This window comes from Bicyclus anynana, chromosome 22, assembly GCF_947172395.1.
Source record: "Bicyclus anynana chromosome 22, ilBicAnyn1.1, whole genome shotgun sequence".
NCBI lineage: Eukaryota > Metazoa > Arthropoda > Insecta > Lepidoptera > Nymphalidae > Bicyclus > Bicyclus anynana.
In genome coordinates this window covers 11,465,886-11,492,750 of record NC_069104.1, presented here as the reverse complement: position 1 = coordinate 11,492,750, position 26,865 = coordinate 11,465,886, and the positions used below count along the sequence as shown (strand labels likewise).

Below are 26,865 nucleotides of genomic sequence, written 5' to 3'. Positions count from 1 at the left end.
ATGAATTTTAATTTTGATTTTGAACGTGGCCTTCTATTGGTAAAAGAGTTTTCAGAATCTACAATACCTACAATGCCTCTTTATAAGATTAGTATAGACGTCCGCGTGGAAATCAATGTGAATTTCAAGCCCTATTTCACCACTTTTAAAAAAAATAAATTTTAAGTTTGAATTTAAAAAAAATTTGAGTCCCATTATATTTCGTATTTTTTTATGATTAATGAACAAATTTTTAAAAACTGTAACTCTAAACATAAAGGACTTTCCATACAAACTTTCAACCCCTATTTCACCCCCTTCTTATTTTATTTTCGCAATAAAACTATCCTATAACCTTCTCCGTATTATGATCTTAAACCGTGCCGAGTTTCATTTGAATTCATTCTGTAGTTTCAGCGTGATGCCCGAATAACAAAAAAACACGGACGGACAAAAAATCGAAAAATAATATTTTTAGCTTCAGTATCGATTATGTAATGCCCCCCAACAAAAATTTTCAAAATATCTTCAATGTACAGAATGTACAGAAATCGTATTATAAGTATAGATTCTAGATGGCGCTGGCGTCCGTTATGCCACGGTAACGTTTGTTGTTACAAATGGTATAAGTAAAATCTCAAATTGCAAATAAATGTATTGAATTCGACCAGTTTTATTATTAGTATAGATTGTTGCTAAATAAAGAGCAAACGGTGCCAGTACTAATACAGAGCAAGTGACGCGTAATGTCGGCATCGGCGCCGGCGGCGTCGTATATCTGTCATACATAATCACGATCTCACGGCACAAGGGCTCGGCTCCGCAACTAATGACAGCCACTGACGATCAAGTAATCTCACATGCCTGCAGCGCTTGCGCTTCATAGGCGATAAAACTGAGCGTATGTTAGTCGCGTTGTGCATTATGCCGATAGCGACCAACACGCGATCAGTTTTATGTAACGTCAAGCCATTAGCGCTGCAGGCATGTAAGATGACTTGATCATCAGTGGCTGACTTAATAAAGCATTTACTCAGTTTGCGGAACATTTTTTTTTATTGTTCACAAGTTACTAGACTACTAGACCACTGGCTGGTGGGAGGCTTCGGCCGTGGCTAGTTACCACCCTACCGGCAAAGACGTACCGCCAAGCGATTTAGCGTTCCGGTACGATGCCGTGTAGAAACCGAAAGGGGTGTGGATTTTCATCCTCCTCCTAACAAGTTAGCCCGCTTCCATCTTAGACTGCATCCATCACTTACCATCCGGTGAGATTGTAGTCAAGGGCTAACTTGTAAAGAATAAAAAAAAAAGACTACAATTTCACCTGATGGTAAGTGATGAACGTCACATAAAACTGATCGCGTGTTGGTCGCGATCGGCATAATGACATGCACAGCGCGACCAACACACGATCAGTTTTATCGGCTATCAAGACGTTAGCGCTGCAGACATGTAAGATGACTTGATCATCAGTGGCTGACTTAATAAAGCATTTACTCAGTTTACGGAACAATTTATTGTTTATTGTTTACATGTAAGCCCTTGACTACAATCTCACTTGATGGTAAGTGATGAAGCAATCTAAAATGTAAGTGGGCCAACTTGTTAGGAGGAGGACGAAAATCCACACCCCTTTTCGGTTTCTGCACGACATCGTACCGGGTGGTCTACTAGCCACGGCCGAAGTCTCCCACCACCCAGACCAGGACCAATTAAGAAAAACCTCAATCGGCCCAGCCGGGGATCGAACTCAGGTCCTCTGTCTTGTAAGTCCATCGCGAATACCACTGCGCCACGGAGGCCGTTTAACTAGTAAAATCGAATTAACTTTTGACAGTGGTCGCATGCAATATTTTGTATATGTAAAGCCCACAGATTAAAGAATAGTAGGCAGATAGAGCGTACAAAACACGGCAGGGATGCAGACATTACAAATACAAATTCAAAAACTAATACATTCTCGAGTCAATATGACACAGTAATTTTCAATATTATTCAAGACTAGCTGATGCCGCGCGGTTTCACCCGCGTGGTTCCCGTTCTCGCAGAAATACGAGAATAATATATAGCCTATAGCCTTCCCCGATAAATGGGCTATCTAAAACTGAAAGAATTTTTCAAATCGGGCCAGTAGTTCCTGAGGTTAGCGCGTTAAAAAAACAAACAAACTCTTCAGCTTTATAATATAAGTATAGAAAAATGGCGTCTTATGTTTTTTAATATTTTAGAAAAAAAAAACAAGATGGAGTATTTTTATAGGTAATAATTGATTAATTATTAGTCTATTATGATAACAATTAACGTAATTGTTGTTAGTGTTAAATCTAGAAACACAAATTGTGAAAAAAGTTTGTTTATGCGTATGTCAAGAAGTGACGCTTGTTTTTTTATGGGTTTGACTGACCCCACCGTGCTGCGTGTATAGACTCATTCTGTATCATTCTTTAATCTGTGGTAATGCCATAATAACATCATAATGTCATAACGTATGCACGTATGTACGTCAGCGTCAATATCGCGCGGCACACTCGACGAGACATCATCGCGTTAATGTATGCACGCGCACGCTCGCACGTCCATCCAGACATTATTACAGGAATATGCAAGCCGAGCGTTAAAAAAACATCCTGTATAAATTCGTTATCATTTTCTAGCTTTTGACATTTAGGTTTATTTTGTGTGCTACGCAGTTGCAGTTATAAACTAAGATAGGCATTGTAAGTTCATAAATGCGAAAGGTCATTGCTGCTTGACATATAAAATTTGGCAGGGAGGTAGTTCGTAGGTAGATTTTGCAAAATTAAGGAGGTCTAAGAGCGAACGAAGTCAAGGGCGTCCGCTAGTATTGTAATAAATGGAAAAATCTTTTCTAAAACAATTCTAATATGTTCGTAATCAGTACTTAGGGTAGGCAATCCATTTATGCTTCAATGAAGTGCAAGATACTGGCGCAAGGTATATTTTGTGAGAACAATAAGAAAAATAGATCTTCCTAAAATAAACACGAAAATTTGTATGGATATTCGTTACTGTTTCACAAAAACTACTAAATGGATTTGGCTGTAATTTGAATGGAGATAGATTATATCTACCCTAGAATATCAGTGTGAAAAACTAAATTTGTAAAAATGCATGAAATCCACGGGCTACCTCTAGCATATTCATATTATAAGGCTGAGATTTGTATTAAGGTTTCAAAATTTAAAGAAAAATATAATTCCCAGACCCACGATATTATTAATGACCTATTCAACGATACCTATGAGATAACCGAGTGAAAAAAAATCATCTCTACTATAAATGTATTTAGTCTAAAAAAAATTTTTATTTTTTATTTTACGACTTTGTTGACATTTTTAATATTCATTGATCATACTCATTATAAATTACAGCTTTCTAGTAATAATAGTGTCTGCGCTAAACCGCAGAGAGACAAACGGACATGGCGAAACTATAAGGGTTCCTTGTGGACTACGGAACCCTAAAAACGAAATAGTAGAGCTAATTGTTGGCAAGTTTATTCAGAAAAGTACTATTATTACGCTTATACATATACTGCGGAATGAGGGGTTTTCATTACTATACTACGTTTAGAAGATTCTCTGATAAATTACGGGTGAAGTATAATATAAAGTCGAATTGACGATCAATTGGAGATAAGCCAACCCATCGGAGATTTGGAGGTTTTACTTGGTTTTAAAGAGATCTCTCTCCCTATTGAAGAAATTTGCTGTCACTGTACGGAAGGGAAAAAATACATAATCAGGAAAAATCCAAAATGGATTGTGGGTCGCAACACTAACGAGCTACGGGGCTGCACTGAATCTCTTGAAATAGTGATGTACGGAGTTAACGACATTGTCGATGAAAATTGTTAGTGACTAGCAGAGGACTCGCAGTTTTATTCGCGTAATTTTATTTCCAGTGGGACTGAGGGAATAAAATACCTACATATACTTTCAAAATTTACCGAATGAACCGCATACCGAAAGAAAACGAAGGTGACTACGAAGCGTCGGCGGACATTACACACAAAAACTTCGTCATCTATATACGTCTTTTATTATACATCTTGACTAAAAGTAATTTACCTAATAATCTGTTAAAACTCAATAAAATCAAACCACAAACGAACGGGCACTGTTTTAATTAAACAAATGTTTTTAAAATATAAGTAGCCAGTTTTCAAGGTTCACATCATAAATCATCCGAGTAAATTTTCTTCGGTAACCATGCGAATAGAGTCGCCAGACCCTTCCAAAAACACTTACGAAGAAACTTCAAGGGGTATTTGTGTAGAAAATAAACAAATGAGCAAGCCAGGACAATATTTCAAAGTTAAACCTGGATTTTTTTCTAGGGCTGAGGTTTAGTAGAGATCGCTAGTAATAACTTAGCGATAAGGCCGCCTTTTGCTTTCTTATAATATTTTTTTTTGTTTTATGTATTTATTTATTGTGGTATACAAAATGTAAATAAAAAAATAAATAACAGCATTCGTCCACAGGAAAAGTATTGATTGAGTAAGTCATGTTGAGATTGGTCATGTTTACTTTATTATTGAAAGTATCGATAGTATGTGGACGTCACTAGCACTCATCGCAAGTGGTCGCATAACGACATCGATAACGAGCCCGGCATTGTTATCGACGAATGCAAAGCAACGCTGACTTGCCACAATTATATCTTATTTTATATACTTTTAGGGTTCTGCTGCTTATATTTGTAGATGGTAAAAAGTTACATTGTAGAGGATTATAAAAATCGAGTGAATTTTATGAACTGAAAGACGTAATAAATCTAACCTAAGTTTATAAAAAAAACCTTTTACAATATGTTTCAACGTATTTAACTAAATAATATTGTGGGATGGTGGTGACAAAAATTTTAGCCGAGATTTATTACCATGTTATTTGTAATAATATAAATTAAAAACAAAACGATGATTGTTCGATCTAAATTAAACTCATACGTAAATTAAACTTACACGTATTTTAAATTGTATAAACAAAATTAAAAATTAGTACCAATTCACAACGATCAAAAAACAAGGTACGTTACAAACTAAGCAAAACCTGTTAAACTGATAAAGCTTTGGCAAAGAAGTCAAAATCACAAGTATGCGGAACCCGCAAACTATTAAACCAACCGTAACTTACCCAGTTTCCTCAATTTTTTAAATGTAAAGCACTTTAATTATATTCGTTGAGAGCACTTCAAACTTTCATTTCATCCCGCCCCTGCGCTGCCCTAAGATAAAAGATCCCCTTCAGAATCCTTTTTTGAAATATTGAAATGAATGTCAAAGGCCAGTGTTTTATACATTCCCGAGTTTATCTGTGCCATAGTTTCATTCACCCCGTGTAACAAATGTACAGTATAGTTTAATCATCGATTGAAAAACAAACTTCTTCAAAGTATGACTTTTCATTCTAGATTAGAGTGCAGATGTTTTATCTATTAATTACGGGACACTCTGTATAACCATAGTTATATAATTAAATTAAATTGAATAACTGTTACAAAACTTAATTATCCGTTAGTTTACGCCGCACCTGCCACACTGCAGTAGGTTATCAATAATAATCGCCCTCTTAATAAAACCTTTACTTAAAATAAATTTTCTACATTTAGGTATTAACAGGATATTATAGGAATTACATATACATTTAAACATTATATATTCAAATTACGATTCGTGAAGGTCACAAAACGACACACCGATAGCATTTGACTTAATATCAATGATTCGGTGGATGCAGGCGGCTCATTAATGTGATGTTTGGAAGTCCCTACAAAAGGCTTACTTTTATTAATGATAATTATAAATATTATTTTGTAAAAAGCGGCCAGTTTCTAGCAGTAGCGCTATTAATAGATTGATAGATTTATCATAGAACTGTATATTAGCTAAACTGTGGTTTGTATGATACCTCTTCCTCAGGTACAAGTTTTTAAATTAGTTGGTGGGTAGTTTTGTAAAGAGTTTGAAAAAAGAACGCAGTTTTTGGAGCGAGCTTTAGGGACGGCCGAGTTCCAAGCACCTTGTTACGTCCGTCGAAAGTTTTTCGTGGATAAACGAAATAGACATTGAAAGAATGATGAGATTTTTCTTCTAAATCTTTATTATTTTAAAGATTTATAAATTAAATTAAAAATGATTTTATTAAACAGAAGCAAACTTTACTCTATATAAGATCATTGTGAGCAATTAATTTTTGTGTTTGCAATTCTTCACGAAATATCTACTTTTGAATCCACCCCGAATCGACCCGACGATAAATCCTTTCTTCGTGTCATCAGATGTTGACTCGTAACGTATTTTGTATCATTATTAAAAATTGTCTAAATACGACAAGCCTTGGGATAAGTAACATATATTAACTAACTCGAGCTGGGAATAGAAACCAAGACCTCTATGTTGAGAACAAAAACACTACCAACTACGCCGAAACAACTTCAAAACGTCAAAGAGGAGAATATTTCATTTTTAGAATTTAAATAATTGTGTATGTTATTCATATTAATTTAGTATGAAACTCGGCTAAGTCGGAGTATACCCGACTAGTTTCGAACCCATACGGGGCTCTGAGTCATGAGCTGGTTCTGCAAGAACGTTCACGGCACGATCAACACAGCGCAGCGATGCAACGGGCGGCAGCGCGCTGTGCTGCACGCAGCGCGCGTTGAGAGAGGGGTTGAGAGGTACGGAGTGAGTTACACTCTTCAACGGGTCGTGAACGTCATCTTGAATTGATCACTCTTTTTATAAACAAAAGAACTAACACTATCTTGCTCCACGCTAATTTCTATTACTTCACGTATCGTACGAGGTACTAGAAACATTAATTTTTACATAGGATGTTACAAAGAACCTACGCAAGTCCCGAACGTGAACACTCTACAGTTGAAATATAGAAGACAGTGCTATGTACTCGTATGAGTACAGTGTCACAGTGACTGCTTATTCACAAAGGCTTTACGGATCAACGTGGATACAGAATGCATTTCCACTCGCAAGTCTGCATACATATTGCATGCACAGTTCCCATTGCCTTGCCTTGCTGTAGTTACCTTATGACTTCAGTGCAGGTCGTCGGTTTGAGTCTGGGGTTGAAATAATTGGTATTTATGACACTATCATATAATGAAGGCCATTGTAGCATGACTGATTGTCGTGAAATGAGGCGCAGACTGCACAATAGACAGCACGAGTACGAAAATGGCTTTTTACGGGCAGTGGCATACGATACTTTTTCTACAACCGTGATTAGAGAATTTAAAAATTCACAAAAATTGATAAATAACTAGCGGACGCCTGAGATTTCGTCCGCGTGGAATTTAGTTTTCCACAAATCCCTCGGGAACCATGGATTTCTGGGATAAAAAGTAGTCTATGTATTAATCCAGGCTATAGTATATCTCGATACCAAATTTCAGCTAATTCGGTTTAGTAGTCGAGGCGTGAAAGAGTAACAAACATTCATATCATCAAAATCATCAGTTTTCGCTAATCTCGGGAAGCCATGGATTTTTTTCGGGATAAAAAGCCTAATTGTGTTAATCCAGAGTAAAATCTACTTCCATTCCAAATTTCAGCCAAATCGCTTCAGTAGTAGCGGCGTTAAAGAGTAACAAACATTCAAACATACATCCAAACATCCATACAAACCATCGCGTTTATAATATTAGTCGGATATGTCCTCCTCTATTTTGTATCGGCATGGCCTTCTAGATTTTCTCTCTTATAAGAATATTATAATAGCCTGAGTTTTTCTAGCCAATGATATGGAACTATTCGTATTTAACGATTTAAAAAAAGTCATTATATCACCGTTTACCCGTGTACCGTAATCCGCATTGGGCCAGCGCCCACGTGGTGGATTATTGGCCCAACCCCTCTCATATTTAGAGGAGACTCGAGCTCAGCAGTGAGCCGAATACGGGTTGATAATGATGAACGAAGTAAAATAGACCTTTTAAGGCTTTTAATATTTCATGTGAAGTTTAAATACCAAAGAGGTCGTTAACCCTCGTAATAATGTAAGCAAACATTATGTGTATCGGTCCTTAGAAAGCTTTGTTTCGTTCGGCGCGGATTAGGGCAAAGTCAGACAATGGTCGATGCAATTAATCTGAACATGCCCTGCAATTAAGAACGATAGAATTAATGGAAGGGCCCAGAGATAAATGGGTCATCCACAACCTATTTGTCACACTAGTACCCAAAAGTTTCAGATTCTATTACAAGTCGAGAGTCAAGCCTGTTTTTAAAATTATTCAGTACCAGCTTTTTAATTAAGTATATACGTATGAAAGTATGCTACTTACGTACGTATAAGTATATACCTAAAAACAAGTATAATGACTGTTTGATCGCGATAATCTCAAAACTACTGAACGAATTTTCATGCACTAATAGAAATCTTGTTTTATGAGGGAGGTAGCTATATTTTGTTATGTGCACCCTACAGACGAGCAAGCACTGCACACTTGTGGGTAGGAAAAGTTATAAATGTATTTTTTGCGTTAAGTCGAGGCGTCATGCACGCAGCGACCAACACACGATCAGTTATAGCCGTGGGTGCTGCAAAAACGTGGGTATACTTGACCGTCAATGGCAAGCTTTAGAGGTTTTTGTAGATTGAAATATTAAATAATATGGAGCTTTTATCGAAAACGGTGCCTGGTCTATTAGAGATGTGTGGTGGATTATTCCTCTTCTTTTAAAGTTATGGATGTACAAAAAATAACGCAGCGGTATTTATCTATCTGTTAGGGATAGTTTACTATAACCATTCTAATCATATAGTATTATAATATAAATATAAAATACCAATTTATATAAAAAATATAATATTTTAATACGTCTGTACGTCCAGTAAACAGTGTATCCATGTTTATTGCTTATTATAAAGCATTCATTGAACATCAGATATTCAGGTCGCCATGGGCGTGATCTGGACTGTGCGATGGATATTAATCGAGATTGGGCATGCGCAAGTTTCCTGCTTATCATAGATTATGTTATTAAAATAATGTGTCTATTCAGTTCATTTGGTTTTATACCTAATATGGAATAACCTCTGTGAGGCAAAACAGTTCAAATTTTTTTCTGATAAGGATTTCTGAAAGACAACGAACAGCAAATTATTATCTATCTCTTACTCAACTTAACTATGTAAGTTGAATAAATATCTAGAAATTATATAATCGAGATTGTACACAACAAAATAAAATTTCCCAGAAATGGATCTTTTCAATTTCATAAATGAAAAAATTGTTAGGCATTGGGAAGCTTTAAATTTGACACTAATACTTTATTCACTTTTATGTTTATATATTTTAATGTCAAAAGACTTACAAAGTGGACTACTTTAAATAAAAAATCTCTGCTATTAAGTGTTTAAAAATAGGTAGGAGTATTAAGTGAAGGTCAAATCTAAGACAAGATTTGACTCTACAGCTCAAAGCTGTAGAGTTACTAAGGCTTCTTTTATTGCTTACAAAATATATGATATGAGTATTTTGAGGTAACATACATTTTCATAATCTTTCAAAATATTAAATAAACTGCCGTGCCGAATAATAGCTGGCCGACAAAAGGTGATGAATGCAAAATCTTCCTACGCTCGACATAATAACAATGGACATCCGAATTTCAATTCTCTGTTACGATGAAGCATTGTCATTTGTATGATGTTAAACCATATATTTAGGGATTTACTTATATTAACTATTTTTGCACATCTGTACTTCTATACTAATATTATAAAGAGGCAAAGTCTTTGAGTCTACTAAACCAATTTAGAAAGTTCTTTTAACAATAGAAAGTTACGTTATTTGTGAGCGTTATAGGCTATATTATTTTAATATCTGTATTTCCATTTAAAGGGAATAGCAACTATTCCAGTAAAACTGCGGGCATAAATAAACAAATTGCGCGGAAAGTAGCTCTGATTACTCGGACAAAAGTCCTGTTTATGTTTGATATTTAGATCAAAATTAGCATTTATATAATATTTTGCATTAAAATTCAATTTCGTAGGTCTTTTTCTTTAGAAAAAGAAAACTTTTTTATTTATTTTCTATATCTAATAACAGGCGGCAAGGTTCTTGCCATAAAATAAGTCCATTTAACTGTGTTAAATTTGCATTTTTCATACAGTTGCATAAACCATCAGCTGTATGAATAATATGTTTGTATATTGCTCACTTAATTGAATTTAGATAGCTAAAATGCTTTTCAGATAGCATTTGTACGGTGACAGTCGCCTGTATGATGTTCATAATACGTACTATTATCGTGAATCACAAAAACCTTTAAAGAGTGAAACGAACTGTCACACGCACCATCCTCCGTGAAAAGAACTGTATGTGAACTCAATTAAGTGAGTGTAAACACATGATTTTAATCTATGTTCGAACAGCCCTATCTGGTGTTTAGAAAATATAATCTTTGACTATTAAACGTAAACTAAAGCGAGATCACGTGCCCTATTGAGCAAGTCGCGTTTTGTTATTATAACAACTTATTTCAATACCTTAGGAGTTCAGCCGGAAATCCGGTTAAGATTTTCTTAATAAGAATGAATGCTTTTAATTTGAAATAAGGTCGGCTTGTCTACATCTTTCTCCATAGTACATGATACTAGCAAATGCCCTGTGAATTTACTCGCGTAGTTCCCGTACCCGTAAGAATACAATATAGCACTCACAAATAACGTGGCTTTCTAGTGATAAAAGATTTTTAAAGATAAAAGACTTAAAGATAAAAGATTTTTCAAAAACGTTACACTCAATCCAGTGATTGCCCTACTATATAACATTAGTATATACTATCAGACGCCCGCGACTTCTACCACAACAAAATCAGTATACCTTTTATTAAACGATGATATTTTTAGAAGATAGAGAAATGTGTATATTAAAAAAAATGTCATATCTTTTAAATATGACCAATATTCCCGTTACCCTCCAATTAGTCGGTAAAGTCTGCGTTAAGAGTGGGTACGACAATAGTCCAGTGGGCGGGGATCAAACCCGTGACCTCTCGGTGGTGAGTCCTGCACCTTTACTGTTGAGGCTATAGTAATACAAATGTATGAAAGAGGAATATCCCACCATACATTGTAATAGTAACTTTTACCTAACGCTTTCAGGTGTTATCTAATTATTATGACCCGGACGAACGGCCAACTCCGGGCTGAGAATTTAAATGAAATTTCTTAGAAGAAAGGAAAACAAAAAGCCAAATTACAGTTTAAAGTTAGAATTAAAAGTGTAACGGCAAAATCCACCTCAAAATGGCGTTTTTTAACCTAAATCTGACCCTTCTCCACTTAACCTACAGCTGTAGCCTAGAAACTACACTTGACCGTTTGCCGCATGCTCAACGCATAGGTAAGTACCAACATACTCCGTTAAATATTACGTGAATTACTTCTATACCATCTATAACTATACGTAATCTTTGCTAATAGTATAAAGAGGTTAAGTTTGTGGTATAGTACAGGGTAGGTAATCTTTGGATCTACTTAACCGATTTTTTAAATTATTTTACCACTAGAAAGCCACGTCATTTGTGATTTATAGGCCAAAATAACTTGAAATAATTATTGCAATGTGTTGAAAGAAGTGTGAACGGATACAAATGCACTGAACAACATAATATGTCATTATAAATAATATTATTATTATTTTTAAAAGTTATTACAATGAATAAAATAATAAGTATCATAATTATTTTTCAAGTACACTCCTATCAGTTATAATTTTAACTTCGCAGCGCCATCTATAGCTTAGTACGCGAAATGCTACGTCATTTCATACAGCGCTATCGATTGTACTTGTTGAATCCAACAACTACAAATAGATGGCGCTCTATTTGACTATTTTATAACGCTAAAAGATTTTAAAGAAATAATTGTAAACGGTGGTGTAAATCTTAACTTCTAAGCACTAATTAAATGATCTCCCGATCATTCTTTTCCAATCCTTTTCGTGGCTGAGGCACTTAGCTTATGGATCTGACCGGTGGAAGGCCCCAGACTGTGATATCTTGTAATTGTTATATTTAAAAACTACAAATAGATGGCGTTTTATTTTACGATTTTTCATAACTCTTTTTAGAGAGAAAATTGTAACCGGTGGTACAATAACTTTAAAAACTAATTAAATGAGGTCATGCTTTTCCAGCTCTTTTCGTGGCTGAGGTACTTATTTTATTGGTCTATCCGGCGAAGGGCCCCAGACTATGATATCTTCGCTATCCTGCGCTAGGGGAAAGCACATGTGTGTATGACACTTTTTAACTTTATTGTACTTAGTACAATTAATGGATAGCTACGAAACCTTTTAGCATTCACCTAATCTAACAATGTAGATAAGTGTAAGCACGAACTCAATGTATTAGCGGTGGATTTTCCTAAATAAATGTGCACAAGCCAGCTCACCTGCACTACGTCGTCCAAGCACCGGCCCCACGCGTCGCTGCGGTCGACCAGCGTGTTCCACTTGTCAGCAAGCTTGGCCACCTCGCGGCGGATGGAGCGCGCCAGCTCGCGGGCCTGCTCCTCCGCCGAGCGGTACCCTCGGGAGTCACCCTCGCTGTCGCGGCTTGCTGCTGGAACAAATTGCATATTTTCATCATCATCATCATCATCATATCAGCCGATGGACGTCCACTGCAGGGCATAGGCCTTTTGTAAGGACTTCCAAACATCACGATACTGAGCCACCTGCATCCAGCGAATCCCTGCGACTCGCTTGATGTCGTCAGTCCACCTGGTGGGGGGTCGGCCAACACTGCGCTTACTAGTGCGGGGTCGCCATTCCAGCACTTTGGGACCCCAACGTCCAGCGAGGAGTGCGTCAGGGAGATGTGATCTCTCCGAAGCTATTTACCGCCGCACTGGAAGACGTCTTTAAGCTTCTGGACTGGGGCGGACTTGGCATCAACATCAATGGCGAGTACATCACTCAACTGCGGTTCGCGGACGATGTAGTCATCATGGCACAGACTCTGGATGACCTTAGTACCATGCTCAATGACCTCAGCAGCGTTTCTCAACAGGTGAGCCTGAAAATGAATATGGCAAAAACAAAAATAATGTGTAATGCTCATGTATCGCTCCACCCAGTTATAGTTGAGAACGCTGCACTCGAAATTGTAGACGAATACGTATACCTAGGACATATGATGCAGTTAGGTAGGTCCAATTTCGAGAAAGAGGTGAACCGTCGAATCCAACTCGGCTGGGCTGCATTCGGGAAACTTCGCGACATCTTTTCGTCCGAAATTCCTCAGTGCCTGAAGACAAAAGTCTTCGAACAGTGCGTGTTGCCAGTGATGACCTATGGATCCGAGACTTGGTCGCTAACTATGGGCCTCATAAGAAGGCTCAGAGTCACACAGCGGGCGATGGAACGAGCTATGTTAGGAGTGTCTCTGCGTGATCGAATCAGAAATGAGGAAATCCGTAAATAACTAAGTTACCACTCTCCTCATTGACACGTAATACTCATTTGTGAGGGTCGTTACCACCTCCATTTATGATCTTTTCCTCACAATGTTACGTGTACGTATGTGGCTGGGCAGATTGAGATTTTCTTAATTTGTCCAGGTCTAGCTGGTGGGAGGCTTCGGCCGTGGCTAGTTACCATCCTACCGGCAAAGACGTACCGCCAAGCGGTTTAGCGTTCCGGTACGATGCCGTGCAGAAACCGAAAGGGGTGTGGATTTATATCCTCCTCCTAACAAGTTAGCCCGCTTCCATCTTAGACTGTATCATCACTTACCATCAGGTGAGATTGTAGTCAAGGGCAAACTTGTAAAGAATAAAAAAAAAAGTAATTTTGTGTTCTAAATCGAAATACCTGAAATACGTCCTTGAAGTCGGTTCCACTTTCATGTTAAAAAGATTATATTAAATACCTACTACAAACGACTCCAATAAAAACACCTTAAACTCATGATTTAATTTATCTACATACGTTACACATTACGATATCACATGCTGGCTCAAATGGCTCAAACGATCAATTAATATAGAACAGCGCGTGCATTCGGGAGGAATGTAATAATGACGCCATTACTTCCGACCCAAGGAACACCGGCTTTGCACTTTCTGTTCCAATGGAATCAGGGTTTATCTCTCCATAAGGATTTACACCATGCTAACACGTTCTGAAAATACGATGGAAGAAAAATCCCTTTAAAATATGATCCATACTAACTTTATAAAGAGGTTTGTGAGGTTTTAGGGGGTAATCGAGAGCCGTGATAGCCCATAGATAGATAGAAAGTGACCTCTACCATAGATTATGAAGGCTCGAATCCGATGCACGACAATGCACCTTGAACTTTTCAGTTATTTTAAGAAATTAAATATCACGACCCTCAAATGGCGAAGATAAAACATCGTAAGGAAACCTGCATACCTGAGATTTTTGTCAATTCTCATGTGCGTGAAGTCTGCCCAGCGAAGTGGGCCAGTGTAGTGGACTATTTGGCCTAACCCCTCTCATTTCTAAAAGGAGACTCGAGCTCAGCAGTGAGCCCAATGTGGGTTGATAATAATTAATGAATGAGGGGGCAATCTCTAGATCTACTGAACCGATTTACATAATTCTTTTACTTAATAAGCAGATAAAAAGCCACGTTATTTGTGAGTATTATAGGCTATATTCTATCCCAGTGTTTTCACAGGAACAGGGACTACGCGGGGGAAACCGCCGGGCGTCGGCTAGTCATCTATATATGTATCTTTTTATGTTGCTTGGCTGGTCCATACCCTCTCTCCTATAATGAGATTAAATTTATGACCTCTGCCTTTGATTCAGAGGCCGCAGGTTCGAATCCGGTCCGGGGCATGCACCTTCAACTTTTCAGTTCTGTGCATTTTAGGAAATTAAAATATCACGTGTCTCGAAAGGTGAAGGAAAAACATCGTGAGGAAACCTGTGACAATTTTTGATTCTCTGCGTGAATGGAGTCTATGGATAAGCCTAACCCCTCTCATTTTGAGAAGTGACTCGTGCTCAACAGTGAGCTGAATATGCGTTATAAATGATAGATGACGATCTACCTAAGTAAAATGAAGTACAGGCATATAATATGGGTTAATTTATAACCCATATTCAGCTCAGCTCATCAGATAGATGATGATCTACCTAAGTAAAATTAGTACAGGCAATCACTTAGACACTTTAGCATAATATTATTACAAGCAATGTATCAGATTTAACTGAGATTAGAGATAATGCAAAATGCTATCCGAACGACATAAGGAATTTTGAGAGGGTAACAAAAATTCAAAATAAAAATTCGATGAATTCATACCGTCCCGCCTGTGAGTAAACGCGCCATTCGCTCCACTGTGGAGATTCGCCGAGGAATATTTCGAATTTTTATCTCCGCATTTTTCATTACTGAAACTCCGTTAGGGCTGCCAGAAATGCCAAGCATACTTGGAAATGACAGCGGATTTTGTTGATATTTAAAAGACCGTATTTTATAATGTTTCCGGGTATTTCATTAACAAATTTTTGGAAATGCCTTTTAGTTTTATTTGACTATGCCGATGTCAAGGAGATGCGTGACGTTTGTTTTTCACATGGGTTTCACCGCCTTCACCACGCTGCTTGTTAAGACTCATTCTGGATCATTCTTAATTCTGGCTACTTAAATATTGTTAAATGGTGAATAACTGAGTTTGTCGTGAGATTCTTCCCGAACCAAGGCGCTTTTGGAACCTTCGTTACATTATTTTAACTAATAACTTATACATGACATTTCAAAAGTGCTTGTAAAAGCTTATTGACATCAATAAAGTTTATCTTTGTCTTAAATATGTGATCTTATAACTGAAATTTGAATGGAAATAGATTTTTTTCTGGATTAACACATACGCTACTTTCATCCCGGAAAAATCCATGGTTCCCGCGGGATTTGTGAAAAACTGAACTCCACGCGGATGAAGTCGCGGGCGTCCGCTTGTGATCTAATAAATGTGGTACTAAAGTACACGATAGGTAAATAAGTTTATATGAAACTTAAAGCGATTTAGCGTTACGGTACGAAGTGTGTGAAGGTGTGGATTTTCATTCTCCTCCTAACAAGTTAGCCCGCTTCCATCTTAGATTGCATCATCACTTACCATCAGGTGAGATTGTAGTCAAGCGCTGACTTGTAAAAAAAAAAAATAAAAAAAAATATGAAAACATACTTTTTCAGTCAAGTGCCAACCCTAGAGTCAGTGGCTAACTTCATACTTGAAATACACGCCCTTGCAATATGTTGCAATGTTAAATTGTGTGATGCATTTTTGTATGAAAAAATTATACATTTTATTTCGAGTTACTAAATAAAAACGAGACATGAATTTTAATATTATAATATTTTTGCCGGTTTTTAAGAAAAAGCGATATATCATAAAAAAGTACTGCTCATAATAAACACAGCTTTTTAAAGATTGTCCGTCGTGACAACAATGGATAAACTTGCATTTGTAGAAGCGAAGTAGCCTTTAAAAACTTAATATAGAATGTGAACTTGTTTGTTTGTTACGCTTTCACGACTAAACCACTAAGCCGATTTTAAAAATTCGTTCACCAATGGAGAGCTACATTATTAGCGAGTGACATAAGGTATATTTTAACCCCGTATTCTCACAGGAATGGGAACTACGCGGGTGTAACTGCGCTTCGCTAGTGATCATCGTTATCAACCCATATTCAGCTCACTGCTGAGCTCGAGTCTCCTCTCAAAGTGAGAGGACGTTAATACACCACGCTGGCTCAATGGCAGACTTCACACATTCAGAGAATTAAGAAAATTCTCTGGTATGCAGGTTTCCTCACGATGTTTTCCTTCACCGTTTGAGACACGTGATATTTAATTTCTTAAAATGCACACAACTGAAAAGTTACAGTTGCATGTCCCAGACCGGATTCGAACCCACACCCTCCGGAATCGGAGGCAGAGGTCATATCCACTGGACTGTCACGGCTCTTACTTCACGACCACACACTATCTATATGTTATATATCTATTTTATGAACATTACATATTACAACTTTAATGATGGGGTCCATTCTCTACACTCAATATTAAAAGGGGTACCCCCATACGCAGGGGAAGAAGGGGGCATTGTTTAGTGCCATTGTAACCCATCAGTTTGTACGCGATTGTTCTCACCATTTCACAATAGTTGAATTGATTCTGATTATTACACCGACCATTATACGCGGTTCATTGGTATTTAGCGTTTGCGGTCCAAATGCTTTATACAACGCTATAATAATTAAACTGGGCTATAATATAGCTAACTTACAACGTGATATTAATTTGAACGACTTTATGGTGAACATATCCATAATTTATGATGCGAGACGGTGATGTGATTTTATGACTTTGTGCTTTACCCATTGATGTGTAAGTTGTCATATCTTGACAACTTAAACAACGTAACAAGATAATAAGACAAGTGTGAATCGGACTCGCCCACCGAGGGTTCCGTGCTTAGGATTGTTATATCTACAACATCTAGTTAAGGAATCAAATTGTGCAGTTTTATAGACCACCTGTTTTTCAAGATTTAATACCAAATGTATAGTTTTAACATAATAGACAGCACGAGTGCTGCAATGGCTAATTACGTGCACGTGCACTGGCATACAAATACAATACTTTCTCTATGACCATAGAAAAATAAATAAAAGAATTAAAAAAACTTTGTAAATAAATATTTGGCGTTGGGCATCGGCGCTCGCATCGCGATTCCTCGATTTTGTATCGGCGTGGCCTCTTAGATTTTGTCTCTTATAAGGCAGACTAAATTTTTGTAGATACTGCCATGGAACTATTTAAAAATTTTAACAAAAATCTTTGTAGCGTGGTTTACCCGTGTGTCAGGGTCTTTCAGTTCTTTAAGATATATGCCCTGCAACCTTGTTTAGGGACCTTTATGATGTCCTGATCTAACTGTTGTAATATATTTGTCGCATTTGGAATTACACGCGTGTGACTTGTGTCTTAAGCGGGTTCTACTGTAGCTTTGTGATATGGTTTGAGATTTTTTATTGAGTAGATTATGAAAGGAGAATGCCCACTGGCCCATAAAACGTCGGCCCAGGGAACCCAGGTATACCCCCGTACAAAAGTATATGGAGATGATAATATGATGTATCAATAAGGATCTGGTTAAATAAATGGCTGAATAAAAGTATGTTTCTTGAAGAAAAATATATTTTTTATCACTGTTATAGGGCAAAATGGTACATTTGAAGATTCTTTTGTTGTATGTATGTATTGTTGTAACGTTGGAGAAAACTTTTTTTGATATAGTAATAATTTAATTATTAAAATAGAATTTTCAAGATTTGGTGGTCGAAGCCGCAGGTGGGCATTCCCCTTTAACATTGTTACAGAATAGCGCTACTACTGATCTAATTAAAATAAGGCCTATAGCCTAACCACCGTATAAACAAGGCAGTTAAGATTGATGTATTCGTATCTAACTCTTCAGTTAAATCGTTCATCGTTAACTCTATCCAACGTAATTGTTACCATCAAGTCCACTAACCAATGGGTTACCCATACCCTAAATCAATTACAAACAATTCAATCGAACCTTGTCCATCGCATGACCGCTTTCTATCAACATTCGCAATTACTGGACGGATGTGAGTGTGCTTTGTTGCCCCTTTGACCCATTTCTCCCCCTTCATACACGGAATCGCTAAAGAGATTAGTGCCACACGTAGTGTTGGAATTAGCTTGAAACGTCAAGTTTGTTTTGTGCCTATTATTAGTGCCTAGTCGTAATTTTTAATATTTTCATACTGTTACTATCGCGTTGACGTAAACGCCAATTTATATAGAATTGAAACAGTTGTGCAGTAGTGCCACTAGATGGCGCTGTTTCAATTCCTGAGAATTTCGCGTTTACGTTAACGCGATAGTAACAGAATCAAACTGCCACTAGGCCCTCAGATTGTACAGGGATAAGAATGGATACAAGAAACTTATTACATTATGATATAAGTGTGGTAAGTTGAAAATTACAGCCGAGGCGATATTGCAGCTCGAGCCAAAGGCGAGAGCTATAGTAACGAAGCAGAGGCTGTAATTATCAAAGCGCACGTATGTCATACGACGCTTTATAACACATTAGCGAGTAAACACACTTTACACACACTTTCTGAAAATTAATTTGCATCTATGCCGGTTTTGCATTTGATGACATTTTGACACGCTTGTCATTTTTACAAAGATAACAAAGTACGAGCCAGTATTAGTATTAAAATGAATTAATATTTTTGTGTTTCTGATACAGATACATTATTGACATTAATTGTCAAAATTATTATAATGAAATAATTAAATGTTTATATATTATATTTTATCTCACAAAATTAATTTTATCATAAAATGTTAAGCACTTCTCTGCCATAAAAACTCTTTGCTAAGATTTTAAAAAAGTACCATTCGTTTTTAGGCGGATTTACGTTTTAAATTACATTACAGCACATGTGTGTTTAACTTTACATTACGGCACATGTGCGTAATGAGATGCATTACAATACTGAAATTGGTGAAATAAGAGATAGTGTCATAAAAATTATTACAGGATGTGTATGTGCTTTGTTAACCTTTTTGAACCATTTCTAGTCCTTTAAAGGCTGAATTACTAAATTGAATAGTTCAGACTTTACTAGAACCGCAAAACTCATAGGTGTTGTACTTTGAATATTTATTATGCCTAAAGTTATAACTATGAAAGCTCAGTAGATATGACCTCTGCCCTCGATTCTGAGGATGTAGGTTCGAATCCAGCGATGTGCGCCTCCGATTTTTCAGTTATGTGCAAATTAAATATCACGTGCCTCAAACGGTGAAGAAAAAACATCTCAATTCTCTGCGTGTGTGAAGTCTGCCAATCCGCATTGGGCCAGCGTGGTGTACTATTGGCCTAACCCCTCTCATTCTGAGAGGAGAATCGTGCTCAACAGTGATCCGAATTATAAAATCACGTCGTCACTTGCTCTCAATCAATTAGGTATTATAGCAACAAAGGTACTGATATTCCACACCCACCCGTATTATGCCTCCACTGTATGCATAGGATCTCAGTTCGTTACACAGAATTAGCATGACGGCCTGCATATGCATAATCATAAAGCATCATGCATAACTGATTAGCATGCAAAGAATACATTGCACGCTCTATAACAGATCTATGGTTAAGCCTGTTAACAAAGATGTGTTTCGATATGAATATAGTGTCCAATATTTAGCTTTAAATTACGAAATCGATAAATATTAAAAATTATTATATTTAATTGATTCTGAAACACGGCTAAAACTCACGTGATATTAGGTCGGAGTATGCCCGACTAGTTTCAAACCCATACGGGGCTCTTAGTCATGAGCTGATGATGAGTTTTAGCCGTGTTTCATAATCTATACTAATATTATAAAGCTGAAGAGTTTGTTTGTTTGTTTGATTGAACGCGCTAATCTCAGGACCTACTGGTCCGATTTGAAAAATTCTTTCAGTGTTCGATAGTCCATTTATCGATAAAGGCTATAGGCTATATTTTATCCCCGTATTCCTACGGGACCGGGAACCACGCGGGTAAAACCGCGCGGCGTCAGCTAGTCAATTAATATGAATAACACTCACGATAGTTTAAATTCTAAAAATTATTATATTTGTTAAAAAATTTTTAACACGTATACAAGTATTAGCGATACCCGCGACTTCGTCCGCCTTTAGACGTCCTTAATCCGGCCCTGTCGTAAAATCCGTTCTTAGCGGATATCTAGGACTATAAATTAGCTATCTGCAAAATTTCAGATTTCGTAATGAGTGAAATTTTGCTTTTTTTAAATGTTTGTGTGTGATGTTTTAAATGATGAACAATTTATTGAATCAAAAGATTTAATTATTTTATAATTATCTAGATATCGCTTACAAAAGCATTTTTTTTTTTGCAAATAATAAGAAGGAAAGTTTTCTTGTTTTTTTCTTGTTTATTAAATTTATTTCTTTAATCGTAGATTATTTTTAATTTTTAAAAAGTAAACCCTTGACTAAAATTTTACCTGAAAGTAAGTGATGATGCAATCTAAGATTGAAGCGGACTACCTTATTAGGAGGAGGATGAAAATCCACCCTGTCGGCTTCTACCCAACATCGTACCGGAACGCTAAATCGCTTGGCGGTATGACAGTTTAAAGACTACACGCCCTTGAACAAAAATTACATGTGAAATGACCCAACGTGAATAACGCTTAGAAGGCTGTTATATCGTTACTATCTGTTGTTAAGAGCTGTGATAGCCCAGTGGATATTACCTCTGCTTCCGATTCCGGAGGGTGTGGGTTCGAATCCGGTCCGGGGCATGCACCTCCAACTTTTCAGTTGTGTGCATTTTAAGAAATTAAATATCACGTGTCTCAATCGGTGAAGGAAAACATCGTGAGGAAACCTGCATACGAGAGAATTATCACAATTCTCTGCATGTGTGAAGTCTGCCAATCCGCATTGGGCCAGCGTGGTGGACTATTGGCCTAACCCCCTCTCATTCTGAGAGGAGACTCGAGCTCAGCAGTGAGCCGAATATGGGTTGATGACGCGTATCTGTTACAAGCCTCGACTTGCTAATTTATTTCAAACAGAATTCGCTTCACAGCGCGCGTTGCAGTAAAATCCCTCAGATTTAAGTTTTGCGGGTAGTAATAAAAAGGAAAATAGTAACAGAAATGAAGCAAGTAACGAAGTTACCTCAGAAGCGATGCAAACCTTTGAATGCACAAGCACTCTTTTAATTAAAGCCGGTCTCAATCCCGCGATGGACGGCAGTAATTCAGAGCCTTAATTACTTCTGTATAAAAATTCCAGTTCAATTCCTTAAAAAATAATTTTTAATGAGATTTGTGTTTTCTTAATTAAATTCTTGTGTTTTTCCTTAAAAAAATCAAGGTGGAATTTGTAATTTGTAACTGTTAATATTTAAACCGTAGACAAAAAATATAATAGACGTAAAGATACCATAGTCGGTTTCTCCAAAAAAAGAAAAAGTAGACAACCAACGCGTGGGATAACGTTTTTTCGCGTACGTTATTGCGATTTCTCTTATGTCAGCCACGTTCAAGTAATCTCACAGGCCTGCAACGCTAACGGCTTGACAGCCGATAAAACTGATCGTGTGTTGGTCGCGATGTGCATGAAATCTACCGAATGCCATCAATACACGATCAGTTTTATCGGACGTTAAGATTATTTGATCGTCAGTGACATTACAAGAAAAATCTTAAGAGCAGCCTGGAGATGTAAAGTTGGCATATCACCGTGCCTCGGAGAGCGCGTAAAGCCATCGCGCCTACTGATCTTTCACTGTCTACGGTCTATCGTCCCATCGGACTATGAGATTGAAGGAAAAGAGAATGCACCTGTGCTTGTGGACACACTTGTGCTCTTGTGTATGGTTAATCTCTCCATTAGACTAACCGCCGTGGCCGAAAAAAGAATAAAACAATTCGGTGGTGTTAAAATTATTGTCAATTATGTAAATAGTAGATTTTATGCATTTAAAAAATATAAAATAATCTCAGTGTGAGCCTAAAATTATAGTAAGTATTAAGTAATCAATTAGCTTTAAGTATATTGGTGAAAACATGGTTCAGTGAAACCAATCCAACCAAGTGATCCAAATATCGAATCGCATACATTGTATTCTTTTTCAAGGGGATGCGGACGCCCCATCTATCTATCTACTTTTCTGTCTGCGTAAAAAGTTGTAACGAAATTTAAAGTAAGAATGACGTGCGATTGTAGAGCACATTTGCCTAAATAAGCGCTCTAGCTACACTCTCGCAACTCTAATGTACAATTGGCTAGATTATACACTCTACTCACGTTCGGTGTCACTGGTGTCTGAGAGCGGCGGTTCGTTGGCCACGTACTGTCTGCCACTCAGTAGATTGCTCTCGACCACCGGCCGCTTGTCTTCCAGCTGTCTCCTAAACGCTCTATGGTCGTCCTGGTGAAAATAAAAACAGTATTTATTTATTTTATTTATAAAAACTTAATTGCACAAAAAGAAAATAACAAAAGAACACATAAATTTTTAGGCAATCTAAACATAAATAATCTTAATATCCTGTGAGATGGGAAATTGCAATACAATAAATAATAAGTACTATTCACTAAATAATAATAACTAATATGATAAATAAATAAAAACACTACAATTAAATATTTCCATATTATAAAGTTTGTTTATTATGTATGTTACAAATCTATCTATATTATTTTTGTTTATTCTGTACAAGTGAGCACTTGACTACCTCACCTGGCGATGAAAAAATTGTGTGTCTGTAGTTTAAATATTATATAAATAAAATAGTACTTAATATTAAAAAAAATTCCTCGTTGGTCACGAGGATAAAATGGTCTTGGATTTGAGACCTGGGTTGGTTATGAAATATTGAAGAGAGTTTCTATTTTTCAAGAAATTCTCAGCAAAATACTCAGTCCGAGTTGGGAAATTGGCAGTGTTACACATTGTGCCTCCGTTACAATTGGCAACGTACTAAAGATATTAAAACACTTTTTAACTAATAAACAGATGGGTGAAGGTCGTTTCTAGTAAATATCTTAGTTTCTAATAGAGGAAGACTATAGATTTTAAGCCTAAGTGCCTTTAATAACCTAACTCTTCAGACCAGATCACACCAATACTTCTAGGCGGTCGAAATAAGCATAACGATGGTACTTCTTCACAAATCGCTTCCGACTTCCAAAAAGGAGGATTTTATTTTTATTCTTAGTCTTTATTCTTTACAAGTTACCCCTTGTCTACAATCTCATCTGATGGTAAGTGCATCGTCACTTACTATCAGGTGAGATTGTAGTCAAGGGTCTAAGATAGCAGCGGGCTAACTTGTTAGGAGGAAGATAAAAATCCACACCCCTTTTTGGTCTCTACACGAAGTCGTACCGGAAGGCTAAATCGCTTCGCGTTACGTCTTTGCCGGTAACTAGCCACGGCCGAAGTCTTCCACCAGCCAGACCTGGACCTATTAAGAACCCAGGATCCGTTTTGTCGTCAATAGGAGCTTCTATATTCGGCTGAATGTATGTTTTTATTTGTGTACTTTCTTGCTATTGAAATTTGCTACCATTTGTCTTTCTACAGATAAAGTACATTCTATCTTCGGTCATAAATGTCAGCATCCGAGCCCAGATAACACTATCGATTGCCATTGCACCGAGGGCTCGTTATTCATAATTTCCGCACTTGCGCGGAATTTATTGCGGACGGCGTGCGGCAAGAGAAATATGCTTTCCGCAAACTCACCGCGAGCCGAGTCCGCTGTCTACGGCATCATTATCGTAAACACTGTCTTCTTTGCAATAAAGAGGAAATACATACGAATTCTGTATTTTTTATCTTGTTTCTTTTTCATGTTTTTGTGAAATTCTGCGACATAATCTGCGCAAACTAAACTGCGCAGTTAAATTGAAGGTCTGGGTAATCTATAGGTTAATCCTACTATCCTATCCTACTTAATATTATAAACGCGAAAGTTTGTATGGATGTATGTTTGGATGTTTGTTACTCTTTAATGCCGCTACTACTGAAGCGATTTGGCTAAAATTTGGAATTGAAATGGATTTTACTCTGGATTAACACAGGCTACTTTTTATCCCGAAAATATCCATGGTTTCTCGAGATTTGCGAAAACTGATGATTTTAATGATATGAATGTTTGTTACTCTTTCACGCCTCGACTACTTAACCGAATTAGCTGAAATTTGGTATTGAGATATATTATATCATGGATTAACACAAAGGCTACTTTTTATCCTGGATAAATCCATGGTTCCCGAGGGATTTGTGAAAACTAAATTCTACGCGGGCGTCCGCTAGTTATTTAAATGTCAATGAAGTTGTTAGTATTATGACAACCTTTAATTAACTTGTCCTTTTAGTTGTGTGTGGTTTTATTGGATGCTAAATTACCACACAGTATTGGCAAACACTGTAAGTGCAAGTAAATTTTTAAGTAGATAAATATTGTTTGAGATACACTAAATATTGACTCGAAATATCACAAAAACAACTCAGAAAACTACTTGTATTGCAGTAAAAATGTAGTGAAACGAAATACACGTGTTGTCTATAACATTCATTGAAATTAAACAGTATTTCTATAAGTCCTTACCAAAATAAACACTAAATTCACACACAAAATACCTTAACTTCAATAAGGGGATTTGTAGGCTCCAGATAAGGCCGTTAGCATGTCGCTACAAGATTATGTCAACAAGGATTCACTGAATAAATTTGTATTCCCGATGTGATTACGTTCCGAGGTATTCCTCGTCTGCGACAATGCTATACTGACAGTGTTCTTCTTTAGAGATTCATTTACTGATGATAACTTGAAGTGAACAGGCTTTTTGAGAATTTCGTATACACTCAATTTGAATGAAAAAATTGAATCTATACTTATAATATTAAGCTGAAGAGTTTGTTTGATTGAACGCGCTAATCTCAGGAACTACTGGTCCGATTTGAAAAATAAATTCTTTCAGTGTTATATAGCCCATTTATCGAGGAAGGCTATAGGCTATATATTATCCCCATATTCTTATGGTAACGGGAACCACGCGGGTGAAACCGCGCGGCGTCAGCTAGTTTGTTAATAATTCTCTACAAAATTCACTTAATTTAACCACTAATTCGTCTCGAATAAAATGTGATTTTAAATCAAAATAGATATGACCTCTGCCTTAGATTCGGAGAGCATAGGAGCATAAAATGGTGAAGGAAAAACATTGTGAAGAAACCTACATATCTAGGAATTTTCTATAGGTGTGTGAAGTCTGAAAATCCGCATTGGGCCAGCGTGGTGAACTATTGGCCTAACCCCTCTCTTTCTGTTACAATGAAAATATTTGATACATAAGACTGAATTTAATGAAGTTTTTTTAATCATAATCAGTCTATTCTAACTTGACTATTAACACTAACTCTACCATACAATAAGGCAGTTTCTACCAAGAAGAGCCGGTAAATAACAATAAATTTATTAGAAAAAAAAAAAACTAAAAAGACAACACACGAAAATGTGCGTTACGCGTTTCCAAAAATAATTAAATCGACACGTTAGAATACAAATAAACATTGCCTCGAAATATCGTTTATTTCACTTTCTAAATTTTCATAAATTATTTCAAACCATTTAGGAGTAGTAAAAACTACCTCTGTATTAGAAGACTCCGCTCTTCCATAGCTAGTACAGAAATAACAGATTCCAAATGAACATTTAAAAAAAAAACAATACATGAAAATGTGCGTTACCAAAATTAATTCAATCGACACGTTAGAATACAAATATACACATTGTACAATTACAATCAGCTGGGCGATGGGAACTGCTGTTGATAAATCTACCTACATGGCACAGCCGTTATTGCTCGTGGACGCCATTTTGTGGTGCGATGCCGACCAAAATGGCGGCGCATCCGAAACGATTTTCACCGGGTGATTTAACGTATTGTTGCGGTCTGTGTAAATTGTTTATCACATATTGCGATCTCTTTATTTTTATACCCCCTTTTTCATATACTTTTATATGTAGGTATATATAAAATTTGCTCTTTTAGTGTGGCATTATAAACTATTAGATATTATGTAACGTCAAAACTGAGACGAGCAAACCACCTCTTTGGCGTATTTTCATTTAGTCGCATAGGCACGTAACGTATCTAATGGTATAAAAACATTGGTGTAGTCGCTAATAGCTGAATCGGAGTTATTTTTGGATTGGTCAGGTAATCTGGCCAAGAAAATGAAAACTTT

General features: G+C 36.8%; 1 protein-coding gene across 5 annotated transcripts in view; it reads right to left on the bottom strand.

Moving 5' to 3' along the window:
• The window catches only part of LOC112053903 (dystrophin, isoforms A/C/F/G/H), a 702,364-nt gene that overhangs the window by 77,468 nt on the left and 598,031 nt on the right, over positions 1-26,865 (bottom strand). For all 5 annotated transcript variants that reach the window (XM_052888348.1, XM_052888349.1, XM_052888347.1 and 2 more), the window contains 2 exons: positions 22,911-23,034; positions 12,438-12,604 (listed from right to left, as the gene is read on the bottom strand). In XM_052888348.1, the coding sequence (XP_052744308.1) occupies positions 12,438-12,604; positions 22,911-23,034 (291 nt within the window). The remainder of the gene's footprint in view (positions 1-12,437; positions 12,605-22,910; positions 23,035-26,865) is intronic.